The following is a 19,448-nucleotide window of genomic DNA, read 5'->3' on the forward strand; positions in this document are numbered from 1 at the left end:
CGGGGAGAGGCGGCCGGGGCGGCGGCGGAGGGAGCGGAGCGGGGATGGCAGCGCCGCTGCGGGCGGCCCTGGCGCTGGGGCTGCTGGCGGCCGCTCAGCCCGCACCGGCCCCGGCACAGCGGCGGCAGGCGGAGGTACGGCCGGCACCGGCACCGGCACCGGGGAGGGCGGGAGCGCGTCCGGGCTGTGCGTCCCCCGCGGGTGCGCGTGTTCCTGGTGTCCGTGTCTCTGGTTTGCTCCTGTCCCCGTGTCCCCGGTGTGCGTGTTCCCCGGTGTGCGTGTCCCGTATGGTCGTGGCAGAGCTGTGCGTGTCCCCGGTGCGTGTCCCCGGTGTGCCTGTCCCCTGGTGTGTGTGTCCCGTGTGGCCGTGTCCCTGGTGTGTGCGTCCCTTATGTGCCCACATCCCCGTCCCTGTGCCCTGACTGCGCCTGTCCCCACTGAGTCCATGCCCTAGGCGTGCCCATGTCCCTATGCCTGTGCCATAGGTGTGCCCACGCTCTAGATGTGACTGTCCCTGGTGTGTCCACATCCCCGTGCCCTGGCTGTGCATGGCCCCGTGTGGCCGTGCCCCTGCTGTGTGTGCCCCTGGTGTGCCTGTCCCTGGTGTACCCACATCCCTGTGCCCCAGCTGTGACTGTCCCCAGTGAGTCCATGCCCCAGGCGTGCCCATGTCCCTATGCCTGTGCCATAGGTGTGCCCACGCTCTAGATGTGACTGTGTGCCCATGCCATAGGTGTGTGCATATCCCTGTGTGCCATGGGTGTGTCTTAGCCCTGAGTGTGCATGTCCCTGGTGTGCCAGTGTCATAGGTGTGGCCGTGCCCCAGGTGTCCTTCTGTCCCTGGTGTGTCCATGTCCCTGGTGTGCCCGTGCCATAGGTATGAGTGTGTCCCCAAGGTCCATCCCCAGCACAGGTGAGTGTCCCTGAGCTCCTGACACCTGTGCCTGCCCTGGGCACAGCAGTGTGTGTGCCACAGGTGTGTGGCTGTGCCAGCTGGAGATGGATGGGGCTGTGCCACATCTGTGCCACAGCTGGAGGTGGATGGGGCTGTGTTGGAATGCCACAGGCTGGTGTTGGGATGCCAGGGTGTGTGGCCACCTGTGCTGTGTGGAGCTGTGGCAGAGAGTCACAGACTGGTTTGGGTTAGAATGGACCTAAAACTCATCCCATTCCACCCCTGCCATGGGCAGGGACACTTCCACTAGCCCAGGCTGCTCCAAGCCCTGGCCTTGGACACTTCCAGGGATCCAGGGGCAGCCACAGCTGCTCTGGGCACCCTGTGCCAGGGTCTGCCCACCCTGACAGGGAAGAATTCCTTCCCAAATCTAATCTAAGTCTGCCCCATTTCAGCTCAAAGCCATTCCTCCTTGTCCTATCTGTCCTTGCTCTTGCCTAAATTCTCTCTCCAGCTGTCTGGGAGCCCCTTTGGCACTGCATGGGCTCTGTGTGTCCCTGGAGCTTCTCTTGTCCAGGATGAGCAGCCCCAGCTCTCCCAGCCCTGTCCAGGTGTCCCCACAGGTGATGTGCACCTGCAAACCTCCCCATCTCCCAGCATTTCATCCCCAGGAAGGGACAAAACCCAGCCCTTCCCCTGCCTGCCTCTCCCCATCACCTGTTTGGATTTCTGTTTGTCCTGCTGTCATTGTCACCCCGTGCCACCATCCATTCCTGTTTGTTTTGGGAGGACAAGGCTGGTGAACAAAGGTTCATATTGAGGATTTTTTGCTGTTTAGGCCTCGATCCAGTGTACATTTGTACAAATGCTTAATTTTCAACCCCAGCCAGCAAGTCCTGGTGAATTAATTGGGATTTTGAGCCCATGCTCTGAGAGGAAAAGGGCACAGGAATGCTCAGAGGTTTGTTCTGATGTGCAGGCTCCTTCTGCTGGGAGATGCTGCTTCAGAGAGGTCATTAATAGCTCTGCTTTTCCCACTGTGCACAAACCTCAGCCCAGGAAACCAATAATTTAAAATTCACTTTAAAAGAAAACAAACTGATTGGGAAGAACTGGTTTAACAACCCAAACTGCCTTTCCACCCCTCATTGGTGACTTCTGAGCTGTTTTCCCTTGAAGTTTCAGAACAAATCCCAGGACCGTGGCAGATCCCTCCTGAGAGAGTTCTGGACAAGGCACTTTCCTGTCTCCCTGCCTCAGTTTCCCCAGGGGGATGTGCTGGGCTGCCCAGGGGCTTTGGGACAGCACACACACAATGGAAATGCAGAGAATGGGGCGTGGAACTTGTCTAAGTAAACTGAGCAGTTAATTTTCTTTCAGGAGGAAGCTGAAATTCTCACATAACATCAAATAGTTCTGGTGATTTGTGGCTTTCAGAGCACTTCCAGGCTTTGCTTCTAAAGCTTGGCTTTTTTTTTTTTTGTTAATTCTTTTTAAAAAGCCACAGTTAGCAACAATATGTTGTGTAAACTTAGATGCATAAGACTGTCAAATGTCCAGTTGTGTGCTTTTCCTGGCTGGATTCCATGTTTTCACTGCATCTGTACGCAGTTAAAAAAAAAGAAAAAAAAAAAAAAAAAAAAAAAAAAAAAAAAAACACCCCAAAAAGAACCCAAAAAACTCAAACAAAACAAAACAAAACAATACATTAAAAAATAAGGAAAAATCGAAAATTTAATTTGAAACATTTGTATTTGAGATCATCTTATCATCCACAGATAGGAGAGGGCCCAGTGTAAGAGCACATTGTTTGGCAGAGCTGGGTCTGGCTGGGCTGTGCTCAGACAGCAGCTGGGGGGTGGGAATGCCCAAAATTCCCTGATCCCAAGGGAATTGTGTAAAACACCCGGGGCATGTGAGATCCCAGCCCATGGTGGGAGTGAGGGGCTGGACAAAGGACAGTGAAATCCCTGCAGAGATTTGTGTGAGAAGCTCCAGGTGACATAAAAACTGAGGAGGAATTTGAGAAAAACAGGGAATAGGAACAGAGAGCTGGGCTAACAGACTGAATAATTCTCATTTTGGCTTTTTTTTTTTTTTTTTCAATTTTTTCACCCTGTCCTGCCCTTCTCCTTCCCATCTTGCAGTATCTGGATGCTTCCAGATATGTTTTGATATATTTGATATTCTTCCCCTTATCAAACCAAGGTCTCAGATTTCTCGGATTTTGGGCTGGGAGATGCTCCAGCATTTCTGAGCTGCTTTAGGAGCAGGATGCTGTTGGGATGAAGGATGCTGAGCACAGCTGGGTGCAGGGAGGCTCCTGGCACCACACAGACCCTGTGGGGCACAGAGCATCCCTCATCTTCCTTCTGAAACAAGGAGGAGAAATCCTCCTTGCTGTAAAAAAATCCCTGCTGTTCAGCATCAGCATGAAGGGAGGGAGGTGGAGATGAGGAGGAATTCCCCCTCTGATGAGGAAAGAATGAGGAATTCCCCCTCTGAGGCAGGGCCGGGCTCTGCATCCCCCGATCCCGCGTACCCGGAGCCGCCGGTGCGGATGTGGGGAGCGGCCCCGGGTATCCCCCGGTGTGATTTCCACGCCGTGAGTCACCAAAGGCAGCACGAACAGCTCCGCCTTTCTTCCCGCTGCTGCCCCAAAACAATCCCCGCTTGTTCGGGCAAACCTCGCCCGCCGGGCAGGGGCCAGGGCCTTTCCTTTCCTTTCCTTTCCTTTCCTTTCCTTTCCTTTCCTTTCCTTTCCTTTCCTTTCCTTTCCTTTCCTTCCTTTCCTTTCCTTTCCTTTCCTTCCTTTCCTTTCTTTCCTTTCTTCCTTCCTTCCTTCCCTTCCCTTCCCTTCCCTTCCTTCCCTTCCCTTCCCTTCCTTCCCTTCCCTTCCCTTCCCTTCCCTTCCCTTCCCTTCCCTTCCCTTTCCCCTTTTCCTCTCATTCCATCCCCTGCCACACTTTCACCAGACCAAGTTGTTCCAAGCCACATCCAGTTAGTGAAACCAGGAGGAGTTTTAGCTGGACCAGGCTTGCTGCTTCTCAGCTGTACAAGATGGAGTGGGAAAATAAAAGGAGTTTAGAAGACGCCAACTCCACATCTTTAGTGGCAAGTGGATAATTTGCTGCTAAAAAGTAGATTTTAGGAGTGGAAGGTGGGACAGGAGGTTCCTCCAGGGCACAGCAGGGGAATCCCAGCAGCCTGGGATGGGATGGGATGGGATGCTTGGGACTTTCACTACACTCCATCCCATTGCAGGGAATCAGCTGAGATTTCCCTGCCCCATCCCCATTGCAGGGAATCAGCTGAGATTTCCCTGCCTTTCCATCGGGAGCCCAGCCAGGCTCTGTGCTCGCTAATGCCCCTTCTCGTGTGTCCATAGATGCAATATTTATAGAGATACTTACACACACGCTTAAACAAAGGCGGCGCGGGGGCTCTGCCTGAGGCTTTGCAGGGATGAGCGGCAGCAAATGAGCGTTTTTAATTGCTGTGCCATCTCCTGGAGGCAGCAGGGAGCCCATGGGCAGGAGGAGCCGCTGCTCCCTCTGTGGCCACGCCAAAACAGCTCCGGGCCAGCTCTGCTGGTGTGTGTGTGCTGGGGAAACTGAGGCTGAAAGGCAGGAGCTCTGTGCCCATTTGGGCCGTGAGATGGTGTGGGATGAGCCTGGGGATGCTGGAACCAGGGTTTGGGATCCGCCTGGTTTCAAACAAAAGACTTTAAAGGTGCAAATTGTGGTGGTATCACCTGTAACCACGTCACAAAATGCCTCTGTCTGATTAAACGCTTTTCTGACCCAGAGATGGAGCAACTGAGAGTAGTTCTAAGAACTTTTACTCTATTCTCAGTCTCATGAGAAGAGTGAGACAATACAGATGTTACAATCCACTCCATCACAGCCAGAAGCCAACTATTTCCTAATCACAATACATTATAAGCATTTCTTGGCCTGGCCTTTGGCAGGATGGGATCCCCTCCCTGCCCTGCCGGGGATGGAGGGGAGGGATGGGGTTTGTACCCAGCAGAGCAGGGGGAGCACGGTCAGCAGGAGCTGTGTGAGGCTTCTCGGGTTCTCAGGGCTGGAAAGCAGCCACTGCTGCAGGGGAGGAGCCGATCCTGCTGTCTCGGCACTCTCCTTATCCCGGCTTCCAGTCAGGGCTAATTGTGTCTGCAGCTGGCTGAATTCCACCCGGGATGCCTGTGGTGGAGGGCAAGGTGTTTCCTTGGCTTTGGCCGAGGCAGAGATGATTTCAGGGTTGTAAGAGGCTCCACATCAGAGCAGGGTCCCTCTGTCTCCCCCAGTCCCCTCCTGCTGTCCCCAGAGGTTCTCTGCTCCATCCCTGCTTCCCAAGCAGCCAAACCCCTGCTCCTCTCCCTCCCTCGTGCAGAGCGGGAGCTGGGCATATTTCATGTTAATGCTTCTTTTGGTTTCCTGCTGTTTTTCTTTTCCCATTGTATGGAAAAGAGCATTTCCCCGTCTGGGGCAGGAGGGAGGGGGTGTTCCCAGCACTTTGCATTGCAGCCTCTGGAGAGGTTTGGGTGGGCTGGGGCCAGATTCCAGCCTGGCTGGGCTCTGGGGGGTGTGCAGGGCTGGGGGATGTGACAGCGTTCACAAGGATGAGGGAAGGGATGAGGATCTGACTCCATGTTTCAGAAGGCTTGATTTATTATTTTATGGTATTTATTACATTAAAACTGTACTAAAAGAATAGAAGAAAAGGTTTCATCAGAATAGAATAGAAAGGAATGATAACAAAGGTTTCTGGCTCAGAGAGCCCAAGCCAGCTGACTGTGATTGGCCATTAATTAGAAACAACCAACATGAGACCAATCACAGATGCACCTGTTGCATTCCACAGCAGCAGATAATCAATGTTTACATTTTGTTCCTGAGGCCTCTCAGCTTCTCAGGAGGAAAAATCCTAAGGAAAGGATTTTTCATAAAGGATGTCTGTGACAGGGGGAGCCTTCAGCACTGGTTTGGGGACAGGATGCTGTGGCAAGGGGCTCTTGGGTTCCCCTGGATCCCAAGAACTCCCTGGATTTGTATGCTCTGTGTTGGATAAATACCTGACAGAGATCAGCACATCCCTCTCCTGCAGCTCTGTGTTTCCAGGACCACCATCACCCTTAGCTGACAGCAGATGTGTCTAGAAAACACAATAGAATTTCTCCTGATGGCTTTGCAGCCGGAGAGTTGGTGCCTGTGTGTGAGAACCTCAATGTGGCACAGGCCAGAAGCCACAGAGAAAATGCTGCTTTGCTTGGGCTTGCAAAGCTCAGGGAGCTCTGGGCAGGAGTGATAATGCCAGCAGTGGCCTCTGTGCCTTCTGGTGCTGCTCAAGAGCAGCTGCTGGGACAGGGTTGCTTTTTTCACTGTGCACCCTGACGTGTCCAGATGGGGTTTCAAGCCTTCGTGAGATCACGGTGAGGAAAAACCATTTTCACGCTTTAATGATGGGATTGTGTTGGGTTACAGGCAGGGAAAGAGCTTCAGTTTGTGCTGAGTGAATGCAGAATTGTGTTAGACAAGGTTCAGACTGTGCTATGAGAGCCAGGACTTCCCATCCAGGTGTTCAGCTCACATTTATCTGCAGTGATGTCACCTCTGGCATCTGCACCCTGTGACGGGTGATTCACCATGGAACTGGTGATTTTGTGCTTTGGAGGAGAACTTTATGAAAATACAAGCACAGGGGAAAGGATGAGATCCCTTCTCCTCTCCAGATACTCTCAGAGGGCTCCAAGCCATTCCATGCTCAGGATGCTCCTCCATCCCTTCATGCCCATCCTGAGCTGCTGATGGGTTTTTCCTCCTGTAAAAGTGGGGTTATCCCAATGTGGCTGGGGAATGGCAAGTCCAGGCTGGATGGTGAAGCCTGGGCAGAGGTGTTGTGGCATCTCCTGACAAACAAGTCACTGCTCTCTGTGACGGTGGTCACAGGGGTCTCAGGATGAGGGAAGAGACGAGGATCTGACTCCAGCTGAGACAAGGCAGCTTTGGTGGGGAAAAACAGCCAAATTCTTTGTGTGGGGCTGTGCAAAGAGCGTGTCCAGGCAGGAATGTGTGCTGGTGTTCTGCCAGAGAGAGGGGGATGCTCCAGGTAGAGGGGGTGTAAAGGAGGAGATGGAACTGAAGGAGATGAAATGGAGGAGATGAAATGGAGGAGATGGAACTGGAGGAGATGGAACTGGAGGAGATGAAATGGAGGAGATGGAACTGGAGGAGATGGAACTGGAGGAGATGGAACTGGAGGAGATGAAATGGAGGAGATGAAATGGAGGAGATGGAACTGGAGGAGATGGAACTGGAGGAGATGAAATGGAGGAGATGAAATGGAGGAGATGGAACTGGAGGAGATGGAACTGGAGGAGATGGAACTGGAGGAGATGAAACTGGAGGAGATGGAACTGGAGGAGATGAAATGGAGGAGATGAAATGGAGGAGATGGAACTGGAGGAGATGAAATGGAGGAGATGAAATGGAGGAGATGAAATGGAGGAGATGGAATGGAGGAGATGGAACTGCAGGAGATGGAACTGGAGGAGATGAGGGCTGCAGAGCACACGTGGCTGTGCAGTGACGTGTTGGGGGATGACACGAGGGTGACTGCTCATGGCAAGCAGGAGGTTTGGGCAGGAGGAGGAGAGGGAGAGGCCCTGGCACAGCTCGGGGGTGCCACATCCACAGAGCATTCCTGCTCCCTGCCTGGTGGCAGGGCCCTGGAGGAGCTGCTGCCTCCTGTGCAGGGAATTAAAGGAGAGCTGGGTAACCACTGTCAGGAGCAGCACTGAGAGGAGATCACCACTCCAACCCCTTCCCTTTCCCAGCCCCGAGATGAACTGGAAGGGAAACAGCTTTAACACCACCCCGAGGGCCTCAGCCCTGCTATCCGGGCCATCCCTGGCATTCCCGGTGCTCAGCCCTCCTTTGGGATGCTGCGAGGGGAATCCACCACTTTCACTTTTTATTAGTATTATTCATTGCCGTAACTGCGGCTCTGCTGCACTAACAGGATGCTGGGCAGCTTGTTTGTGTCCCGCAGACATCCCTGGCGGCGGGCGTGGAGCATTCCCGTGTGACCCCGGCTATTAACTCCTCCAAAAAGCAGCCCGAGCCGTTTATTTTCTTTAACATACAATTTAAGCGCTGGAGCGAGTTCAGAGAGGCAATCTCCGTCCGTGTCGGCGGCCGATAAGGAGAAGAATGGTTTGGCAAAGCAAATTGCACCCTGAGCATCCCCACTTTGCAGCAGCACATCCTGGTGGGGATGGGGATGGGGATGCTGAGCCTGACCCCGGCTCACCCTGCCCTACTCGTGGCCAGGCATTTCGGCTTTGTTTGGATCCCTGCCTGGAGCCGCGGCGATCAGAGCTGAGGGTTTGGTCGCCTCCGGCTGCGGATGGGACGGCAGCAGAGGGTTTTGATCTCTATTTCCTCCTACGCCTCCATCGTGGCCAAAAACCCCGAGAGCCAAATGAAATGATGGGGAGGAGACACGCGGGAACGTGTATGGGCACGGCTGACTGAGGTGCAGAGCTCCCAGGAGCAAAACAAGCGGGTATTTAGGGTTTGCAGCACTGTTTGCCGCCTCATCTCCTTTTCCCCTCCTTCCCAAGCCAATACGAGCTCTGAGCTGCGCCTTTCCCACTTTTTCTTGCAGCTCTCCCTGAGAAATACAGCTACTCCAGGGAGTCACACACATTTACCTGCACTGATGTCACCTCTGGTGATTCACCCTGTAACTGATGATTTTGTGCTTCTGGAGGAGAACTTTATGAAAATACAAGCATGGGGGAAAGGGATGAGATCCTTTCTCCTCTCCAGACACTCTCAGAGGGCTCCAAGCCATTCCATGCTCAGGATGTTCCTCCATCCCTGCTGCCCATCCTGAACTGCTGCTGGGTTTTGCTCCTGGTACCAGCTGTAAAAGTGAGGATATCCCAGTGTGGCTGGGGAATGGCAAGTCCAGGCTGGATGGTAAAGCCTGGGCAGAGGTGTTGTGGCTTCTCCTGACAAACAAACCAATGCAAACCAAAACAAGGGGGCAATTTGGGTTTGCAGCACTCATCTCCTTTCCCCATCTTCCCAAACCAACATGTGCTCTGAGTTACACCTTTTCCACTTTTTCTTGCAGCTCTTCCTGGAGAAATACGGCTATTTCAGGGAGCGGGGGGCCAGCACACACAGCCCAGCCGAGTTCAGCAAGGCGCTGAGGTAGGAACCTTTTATCCATCCAACACTGCCCTCCAACCTCGGAGCCTTTCATGCAACACTGCCCTCCAACCTCCATCTGCAGAGATGCTGCCAGCACCCCGAGGGGGTTTTTTACAGCCAGAGGGGCCTTGTTGCAGCTGGAGCTCTGTCTCACAGTGCACAGCCAGTGTTTTTTGGAGAGGCAGGTCCGTGCCTGGTTCCCCAGCTGGGTTCTGGCTGCTGGCACCCAGCTCTCGCTGCTTTATTCGCCTTTTATGGCCCGGAGCTCGCCTGTGATAAAATCTGTGGGAGGCCGAGCTTGGGGAGGGCTGGGAGATGTCAGAGGGGGAGAGCTGCCAGCTCCTGCCTGGGCTTCTCCTAAGGACATCACCTCTGGGAGCTTCCTGGGCTTGACCTTGTGCAAAGCCAAATGCAGAATTAAATGTGAAAGGCAAATAGCTGGGGTTAAAAATGGGAAAAGGCATTTTTAGGCTCCATTTTTAGGCTTCTCTGCACTGCTAGGAGGTGACTTATAGGTCAGCTGTGCTTGCAGAGCCAAATCCTTCTTGTTTTACCAGCTGGGTGAAGTTCCGATGCCGGGGTGTGAAGCTTGTGGGGTGAAAATCCTGGCTTGGGTAAACCCCCAGCACAAACACACCCAAACCCCAACACAAACACACCCAAACCCCCAGCACCAACGCACCCAAACCCCTGGCACCAACATCCCCAAATCCCCAGCACCAACATACCCAAACCCTGGCACCAACATCCCCAAACCCCCAGCACCAACACACCCAAACCCCTGGCACCAACATCCCCAAATCCCCAGCACAAAAATACCCAAACCCCCGGCACCAACATCCTCAAACCCCAGCACCAACATACCAAAACCCCCAGTACAAACACATCCAAAAAACCTGGTACAAACACACCCAAACCTCTGGCACAAACATACCCAAACCCTTCCACCAACATACCCAAATCCCAGCACAAACATACCCAAAACCCTGGCACAAAAATACCCAAACCCTCAGCACAAACATACCCACACCTCTGGCACAAACATCCCCCCAACCTTTGGCACCAACACACCCAAACCCCCAGCACAAACATCCCCAAACCCCCAGCACCAACATCCCCCCAATCCTTGGCACCAACACCCCCAAACCCCACCACGGCGGGTCTGGATGTGGCTGCTGACACCCCCATTCCTCCTGCAGGGATTTCCAGCGTGTGACCCACCTCCCTGCCAGCGGGGTGCTGGATGCCCCCACCCTCCATCAGATGGCCCTGCCCAGGTGTGGCACGGATGACGGGCACAGCCGCACTGTCCCCGCCCGGCGCCACCGGCGCTCGGCACAGCACGGTGAGCACCGGGGGGCTCCGGGGGGGTTTGGGGTCTGGGGTGCTCGGATCTGCCGTCCTGGACTCATGGGGAAGCTGCTGTGGGTGGGAGGTGCAGCCCCACGGGCACAGCATCCAGCCCAGCACATGCTTGGAGGTTGTTTTTGAAGCAGTGATTAGAGATTCAGCTCTCAGTTTTGGGGAATTCAGCTCTCTGGGGTGGTTTTACTGCTGCTGTGGGAGCCAGGAGATCTCCCAGAGAGCACTCAGGTCACCATGGCCCCAGACACAGCTGGGCTGGCATGATCTGGAGAGCATGAGCTGGCACACAGTGAAGTTATCCCCAGGTTTTGCTGACCTTTGGGACTCCTAATGCGTATTAGGGACACAGCAGTACCCAAAAACCTGCCAGCACTTGGCTGCCTGACCTGAGATTAATTTCACCCATGTTAAGGGGTTTAACTCTGCTCCAAGCATCCTTCTGTGTGTCCAGGGCTGGGCCTCTTGTCCCCTGTGAGCTCTCTTTGGGCTTGCAGATGAGTAACTGGATTCCTAGAGAGCAGGAGGGCCGGGGCCAGCTGTGCTCTGGACATGGGAAAAATGAAGGGGAGATTAAGAACAGGCTCTGTGCCGTGTCAGGCTGTGTGTGCATCTGGCAGGGCTGGCCATGCACAGCCCCAGGAGAGCCCTGCCATCCTCCTCCAGCCTCTGGATTTCCTCCCAAAGCCCCAGCTTGTGTCCCTTGCGGGAGCCATCCTGTGCCCAGGGCATGTGGGCAGTGAGCAGAGCAGGAAGGGCACAGAGCAGGAGGTGGGCAAACAGGAGCAGCCAGTGCCCTGTGGCTCATGGGGCTCCTTTCTGGGCATCAAAAAAGTGGGTGGGTGGCAGGAGATGCCCAGTGGCTCAAGGAAAGGGCAGGAAAGGGCTCAGTGTGGTTATTGCTCTGGTGATCTGATGTCACAGGCAGCGGGGATGGGACAGCACCACATCTGTACCCACGGGCTGGATGGGAACAGGGGGTGCCTGCAGGGCTGGAGGAAGGCTGGGTGAGGCTTTGTGCTGTTTATCCTGCTTGGAGCAGGAACCCCTGGCAGCTGAGCCAGCTCAGTGCTTTGTTATCCCCCCTGTCCCAGCAGGATCTCCCCTGTGTCCCTCATCCTGCTGGCTTGGGGCATACCCAGAGCCCAGCACGGGCCAAAGCCAAGCTCTCCTCTTCCCCAGATCCAGCCTTGCTAAGCCAGCCCTGCCCATCCTCCTCTGGTGGTGGATGCTCTGCCCCTGTGGAGAGAAGGATGGGATGCCAGGCTTTGTTTTAGGGCTGCTTTTAGAAAAGGCTCTGTGCCATGTCAGACTGTCTGCTGCCAGCTGTGTTCCTCCTGTTTCCCTGCACATCTGGAGCAGAGGCAGAGGCTGGAGCCTGTCCCCACTCCCACGCCTCAGCACCAGCTCTGGCACCCACATACCCCCAGGGCCCCACGGCTTTGTTCCTGCTCCCAGATGCCTCCAGATAAATGTAACCCCAGGGCTCAGGGGTCCCAAACCCCAGCACAAACACACCCAAACCCCCAGCACCGTCATACCCAAACCCCTGGCACCAACATACCCAAACCCTCAGCACAAACATACCCCAAACCCTGTCACAAACATACCCAAACCCCCAGCACCAACATACCCAAAATCCTGGCTCAGGTTAAATCCCCAGCACCAACACACCCAAACCCCCAGCACAAACATACCCCAAACCCCTGGCACCAGCACATCCAAACCCCCAGCACAAAGATACCCCAAACCCCGGCACCAACACACCCAAACCCTGGCACCCTTTCAAGGAAGCAATGTGGGACAGATGGGGCCCTGCTCACCCTTTCTCCCTGCCACGGGGGTGGCCTTGTCCCCACACAGGAGGGCGGTGGCCGAAGCGGCAGCTGACGTACCGCGTGGTGAACCGGCCGCCGTACCTGCCGCAGCACGGCGTGCGCCTGGCCGTGCGCGCCGCCTTCCAGCTCTGGAGCAACGTGTCCTCCCTGCTCTTCTGGGAGGCACACGAGGGCCCCGCCGACATCCGCCTCACCTTCTTCCACGGCGACCACAACGATGGACTCAACAACGCCTTCGATGGGCCAGGTGCTGGTCGCTTCCCCCTCGTAAGCTGCTCTTTGGAACGTGGGGTCTTCCCCCAAAGGGAGGAGGGCTGGGGGTGGTGGAGGCTCTGCGGTGTCTCCAGCCCAGTTTGTACCAGTTTGCTGTCTGATATAGGGTCTGATTTGCTGTCTGATTTGGGCTCTCCCCTCCCAACTCCTCAACTGAGGTCTGCCTGCAAGGTGGCTGAGATGTTCCTCAAGGAGCCCCACAACACCCTCCAAACATGGGCTCCTCCAAAACCACCTAAAATCGACTCACATTTGGGCAAACCAAATCTGCATGTTGTGGAAATGTTCCTCGCTCAGGGCTCACCCAGTGTGGAATTTTCCTGACTCGGGGTCACCAGTTGTGGGAATTTGCAGGCAACCCCAACATGGGAAGAGAATCTTGACTCCATGTTTCAGAAGGCTGATTTATTATTTTATGATATATATTATTGTCGCAGATGTCTTTTATGAAAAATCCTTTTGCTAGGATTTTTTGTCCTGAGAAGCTGAGAGGCCTCAGGAACAAACTGTAAACATTGGTTATCAGCTGCTGTGGAATGTAACAGGTGCATCTGTGATTGTTCTTATGTGGTTGTTTCTAATTAATGGCCAATCACAGTCAGCTGGCTCGGATGCTCTGTCCAAGCCACAAGCCTTTGTTATCATTCCTTCTTTTTCTATTCTTAGCCAGCCTTCTGATGAAATCCTTTCTTCTATTCTTTTAGTATAGTTTTAATATAATATATATCGTAAAATAATAAATCAAGCCTTCTGAAACATGGAGTCAGATCCTCGTCTCTTCCCTCATCCTCGGACCCCTGTGAACACAGTCACATATTATATTAAAAGAAAATGATATATTAAAAGTATACTAAAAGAATAGAAGAAAGGATTTCATCAGAAGGTTAGAAAACAAAGGAATGGAATGATAATAAAATCTTGTGTCTGACCAGAGAGTCTGAGCCAGCTGACTGTGATTGGCCATGAATTAAAAGCAACCACATGAGACCAATCACAGATGCACCTGTTGCATTCCACAGCAGCAGATAATCAATGTTTACACTTCATTCCTGAGGCCTCTCAGCTTCTCAGGACAAAAAATCCTAACAAAGTGATTTTCCATAAAACATCATGGTGACACTGCGGTCCCTGCTGGCTCTCGTGTCCCCAGGAGGTGCCCTGGCCCACGCCTTCCTGCCCCGGCGAGGAGAAGCTCACTTTGACAGCGCTGAGCGCTGGTCCCTGCACAGTGGCAAGGGGAGGAACCTGTTCATCGTGGTGGCCCACGAGGTGGGGCACACGCTGGGGCTGCAGCACTCGCCCGTCAAGAGTGCCCTCATGTCACCCTACTACAAGAAGCTCAGCAAGGATTTTGTCCTCAGCTGGGATGACATCTTGGCCATACAGAGTTTGTACGGTGAGCCTGGCTTCTCTGAGCATCCCTGCGTTCCTCCAGGGTTGTTCTCTGGGGTTCTCCAGGGTTGTTCTCTGGAGCAGTAGGGATGGGAGCAGGTCAGTGAAAGGGGAGAGGACTGCTGACACATGGGCTCCATTCCTGTGGTGGCTGGGAGGAAAATGCAGAGGTGGGACAGGTGCCAGGGCCTCCAGGGCAGGGAAGGTTGGGTTTGCTGCCCACTTGTCTGCTGGTGCATGTTTTTTGGGGTGCCAAGGGATTTTTATATAGAGCGGGATAGGAACCAGACATTGGAACAAGGAATCTTTGGAGTCCCAGCCCTGTGCTTTGGGAAAAATTGTTTTTCCACCCCTTCTCCAGACTCATCACCCCTTGTTCCATCCCAGGAAAGCCCTCCAAGGGCTCGGCCATCCAGCTCCCAGGAAAGGTCTTCACTCACTTCCAGGACTGGAACACGGATCTTTACAGCAGGGACCAACAGCAGAGGAGCCTCAGCACCTACTACTGCCACACCTTCTTCGATGCCATAACCTCTGGTGGGTGTGGGCCAGCGTGACCCCCTCCCAAACCTGCACCCCACCCCTTGTCCCAGTGCTGCTGCAGCTCCCAGGGGAGGGAAAGCTGGGTTTGACTGGGCCACAGCTCCTGGCACTGGTGGTGTCACTGATGCACAGTGAAGCAGTGCACACTGAGGGCACAGCGATATGCCAGAAACAGGGAAAACACCCCAAAACTTGGGCCATGGCAAGGATTAATCACTGCAGGAGCTCAGCTGTGCAAGATAAGCGTTGAACTGTGGCCAGCATTTATCCTTTCACGCCTGGAGGGGAGAAAATGGATTCTGGAAGGTGGAAGGGCAGGAGGAAGCATCCAAACCCCAAAACACGGGGAGGAGAGGGGATCTGGGTAGCAGAGGAGGATGGTTTAATAACATTTCTCCCTCTGCCTCGCAGACGGGGATCACAACCTCTACATCTTCAAGGGCAGCCACTACTGGGTGGTGTCGGGCAGTGGCAACGCCAGTGAGCCCCAGGCTCTGCAGCCGCGCTGGCCCGGCCTCCCCGCCGGCATCGACGCCTGCGCCTGGTCCCAGAGCACGGGCAAGTTCTACTTCTTCAAAGGTGGGTGAGGGGACAGGGGGCTCCCCCAGGGGCTGCCACTGCTCCTGCCTGCAGGTCTGGCTGGGGTCACACAGTTCTTGTTTTTGTGAGCTGGGGCGTTGCTGCGCCCTGGGTGTGCAAAGCCCTGGGCTGGGTGTCCTGTCATGGGTGAGGCACGTGGCCCTGGCAGCCACAGCACCTCCTCGTGCCTCAGTTTCCCCATCAGGAGAGCACTCACTGGTGTGTCAAAGCAAATCAGGTGCAGTGGGGGGGGGCTGGGGAGAAACTGCTCCCCAAAACAGGAATTGCAGGGGAGTGCGTGGGGGTTTCATGGGGCATGTGGATCCCTGGGCTGTGCCTGGGGCTGAGCTGCCCCAGGAGCTGGGACACCATCCATGAGCTGCCCCAGGAGCTGGGATACCATCCCTAAGCTGGCCCAGGAGCTGGGATACCATCCCTGAACTGCCCTAGCAGCTGGGATACCATCCATCAGCTGCCCCAGGAGCTGGGGTAGCATCCATGAACTGTTCTGGGAGCTGGGATATCATCCCTAAATTGCCTCAGCAGCTGGAATTCCATCCATGAGCAGACCCAGCAGCTGGGATACCATCCCTAAACTGTCCCAGCAGCCAGATGGGGAGAGGAAGGTCAAACCAGGCAGCCTGGCCGCCAGGGTCAGCCCCAGCTTTAATGGGAAGCAGTCCCTGGCTGCTCAGAAAAGGGGCTTTGTGCTGCAGCTGGGTGGGAGCCAAAGCCCCTCTGCCTCCCCAGCCCTGCTGCTCCCTCTGTCCTCCCCAGGGCTGTGCCTTGTGAGCAGAAAGGGGCTTTTGTCTGCCCTGTTGTGGGGACAGGGTGCTGTGGGGACAGCCAAGCCGCCAGTCCCCATCACAATTCCCGCTGCAGGGCTGGGTTTGGATGCCCCAGCCCCAGCTGGATCTGTTTCTGTCTGTCCCATTCGCTGTGCAGGGTCAGGGGGGAGGCTTGCCTGAAGCAGCATGGTTGTGGCCTTGCTCTGTCCCTGTGATCCCTTTCCATGCCTTCAAACCCCTGAGCAGCCATGCCTCAGTTTCCCCTGTGACCGTGTTCACAGGGGTCTGAGGATGAGGATGAGGGAAGAGACTCCATGTTTCAGAAGGCTTGATTTATTATTTTATGATATATATTATATTAAAACTATACTAAAAGAATAGGAGAAAAGGTTTCATCAGAAGGCTGGCTAAGAATAGAAAAAGAAGGAATGATAACAAAGGTTTGTGGCTCGGACAGAGAGTTGGAGCCAGCTGATTGTGATTGGCCATTAATTAGAAACAACCACATGAGACCAATCACAGATGCACCTGTTGCATTCCACAGCAGCAGATAATCAATGTTTACATTTCGTTCCTGAGGCCTCTCAGGAGGAAAAATCCTAAGGAAAGGATTTTCATAAAAGATGTCTGTGACATTCCCCCCAGCCTGCTCCTTGGGGCAGCCCCGCAGTGGTCACCAGAGGCATGGATGTCACTGACCACCACAAGGCCGGTCCTTTGGCCGAGTCTGACCACATCTGGAGCTCAGGCTGGCAGGGTCCCCTCTGGGCTGTGCTCTGACCCTCCTGTCCCGCAGGTGGCCGCTGCTGGCGCTACGCTGGCTCCCAGCTGGACGCGGGATTCCCCCGCAAATGCAGCGCCCTGGGGCTGCCCCGGCACCCGGACACCGCGCTCTACTTCCAGCAGCTCCGGCGCCTCGTCCTCTTCAAGGGCCCCAAGTACTTCGTGCTGGGCGAGGATCCCATGGCCGTGGAGCCCTACTACCCCCGGAGCCTGCGGGACTGGGCAGGGCTGCCCCCGGGCACCGCCGGCGCTCTCACCCACCGCGACCGCGCCCTCTACTTCTTCAGGGACGATCGCTTCTGGAAATTCGACCAGGACAAGCTGCAGGTGGTGGCCACCGGCAAATGGGCCACGCAGCTGGCCTGGATGGGCTGCTGGGATGCCAACAGTGAGCAGGTGCTGTTCTGAGAGAAGGGGGTCCGGACCTCGCCTGGATCGTCTGGGTGTGACTCTGGTTCCTGTCTGAGGATGGCTGGGCAGGGACTGGCTGCACATTGGAGCCGTGGGATGGTGCAGCAGTGACCCAGCAGGGCTGGGATGGAGCTGGGACAGAGCCAGGTGTGCCCCGGCCAGGTGTGCCGCATAGCCAGGTGTGCCACGGCCAGGTGTGTCACATCCAGGTGTGCCATGGCCAGGTGTGCCCCATAGCCACATGTGCCCCGGCCAGGTGTGCCCCATAGCCAGATGTGCCCTGGCCAGATGTGCCACGGCCAGGTGTGCCACAAGCAGGTGGCCTGCAGGCTTCGGGACAGTATTTTTTATAATACCACAGAAAAAAAATGTATCAGCCATGGAGACTGCAAACACACCCATTTCTGTTCATTTTCAGGATGTGTGCCACAGCCAGGTGTACCATGGCCAGGTGTGCCATGGCCAGGTGGCCTGAAGGCTTTGGGAATGTATTTTTTATAACAGACCACAGAAAAAAAATGTATCAGCTATGAAGACTGCAAACACATTTCTCTTCACTTTCAGGATGTGCCACATCCAGCTGGCCTGCAGGCTTTGGGACAGTATTTTTTATAACACCACAGAATTGTATCAGCCATAGAGACTACAAACACACCCATTTCTGTTAATTTTCAGGATGTGTGCCACAGCCAGGTGACCTGAAGGCTTTGGGACTGTATTTTTTATAACAGAGCACAAGAAAAAAATGTATCAGCCATAGAGACTGCAAACACACCCATTTCTGTTCACTTCCAGGATATTGTTACACACGTTTTTCAAACTAGGACTGGGGTTTGGTGATACTTTTTTATATCTTTGTTGATACTTGTTGATATCTGTCATTTTCCCACGATCAGGCAGAGAAGTGTCTCGCTGCTGCTTGCTGTGGGGTGTGGGTGGTTTTCAACAGCAGGTTGACAACATCTCCTGCTTAAAACTAAAAGAAAGGAGATATTTGGACAAAAAATTTGGATCCATGTGGAGCTTTGCCCCTGCTGTTTGTTGAGACCCTGGGGTATGGAGGGTTGGGGATGCTTTGCTGGGCTGTGCTCACATCCAGCTGGAGACACCAGCACAGTGGGATTTTGGGGCTGAAAGCAGCAGAGTTTGGTGTAGGAGAGAAAAGGGGGGCTCAGCTGAGCTGCCGGCCACAGGCAGCAGGAGCTTTGGCTTTGGGTGGGTTTGGGGTGCCTGGGTGGGCTCTCCTGGGCTGTGCCCACCTGGCAGCCCCCACTGTGTGCCTGAGCTCGCTGCCTCTGCAAGGAACAGGATCAGGGAATTTCTGACTCCCTGGGCCCCACCCGGGTGAACGGGGGTGACAAATGGCTGTGGGAGGAGGGGAAGAGGAGAGGTGAGCAGGACAGAGGGACATGTCTGTGCATGCAGGCTGCAGGGACAGGGTGGCTGCACATTCCTCATTCCTTCCCCAAGGCAGACTCCCCACCTGGAAACGCCTCTGGCTCCTGGGCAGGGTCACCAGTTTGCAAATGGCCAGGGTGTCCCAGGGCTGGGGATGGAGCTCAGCTTCCCAGGGCTGCGATTCTGAGGCATTGCTGCTGGGCAAGACAGGGCTCAGCTTTATTAAATGATTTATTGAAGCCATTTGTGCAGTGGTTCTACCAGAGCTCAGAGCCCAGCCCTGCTCTGGTCCTGCTGTGCTGTCAGGGTGCTGTGCTGGGTGCCCTCCTGATGCCAGCAGCTTCAGGGATTCCTCTTTCCCTCATTTTTGCCATTTCTAGACTTTCTCTGCAAAGCAGGGCTTGCCCTAAGCACGACAAGGGGTTTCAGTGGTACCCAATGCCAGCTGAGCTGTGGGTTTGGCAGGAAGGAGAGCCAGCACTCCTCCCATTCTCCATCACACTTGTGCTGAGCCCTTCATGTGCAGACACACACACAGGGGCTTCATCTGCCCAAAACCTCAGGGGACTTTCCACATTTCCAGAGAAACTCACATTTCCATAGGAACTGAATGACAATCAGGTGACGTGGCCTGCAGGGAGTCCCAAGGGCTTGGAGACCTGACAGCAAATAAAACCAACCTCTGGATGTGTGGTGTTGGGGTTTGTGCTTGTTTTCCTGTCACACTTCAGGTTTGGGTTATATTTTTGAAAGCAAATCTCCAGTTTCCTGCCAGGGCTGTGTTTCAGATGCCTGTGGGTGTTTGGGGTTGGAGAGGGGGATGCTGGATTTGGCCTCAGCTTTCATGCTGGCAGGATCAAAGAGGGGAGGTGGATCCCACTGAAAACTCACTGATGGTGATGAAAACATGGAAATTCTCCTTACTTCAACCCCAAATTACTGAGGATTTTCATTCCACACT

General features: G+C 54.6%; 1 protein-coding gene across 1 annotated transcript; it reads left to right on the top strand.

The window, feature by feature from the left end:
* Positions 1-15: 15 nt before the first annotated feature.
* On the top strand, positions 16-19,174 carry MMP28 (matrix metallopeptidase 28). The gene is made up of 8 exons (XM_064728964.1): positions 16-134; positions 9,041-9,120; positions 10,320-10,465; positions 12,346-12,567; positions 13,744-13,989; positions 14,373-14,522; positions 14,940-15,107; positions 16,692-19,174. The coding sequence occupies exons 1-8, from the start codon at positions 45-47 to the stop codon at positions 17,084-17,086; spliced, it is 1,497 nt and encodes a 498-aa protein (XP_064585034.1). The 5' UTR covers positions 16-44; the 3' UTR covers positions 17,087-19,174.
* The last annotated feature ends 274 nt before the right edge of the window (positions 19,175-19,448 follow it).

Source organism: Zonotrichia leucophrys, chromosome 19 (assembly GCF_028769735.1).
Source record: "Zonotrichia leucophrys gambelii isolate GWCS_2022_RI chromosome 19, RI_Zleu_2.0, whole genome shotgun sequence".
NCBI classification, from domain to species: Eukaryota; Metazoa; Chordata; class Aves; order Passeriformes; family Passerellidae; genus Zonotrichia; species Zonotrichia leucophrys.

Bases quoted from the DNA above. Each gene is read 5' to 3' on its own strand.
- MMP28 (XM_064728964.1), top strand. From the start codon at position 45: ATGGCAGCGCCGCTGCGGGCGGCCCTGGCGCTGGGGCTGCTGGCGGCC. The intron at 13,990-14,372 runs GTGAGCCTGGCT...GTTCCATCCCAG, and splicing joins GGCCATACAGAGTTTGTACG to GAAAGCCCTCCAAGGGCTCG. The intron at 14,523-14,939 runs GTGGGTGTGGGC...TCTGCCTCGCAG, and splicing joins CTTCGATGCCATAACCTCTG to ACGGGGATCACAACCTCTAC.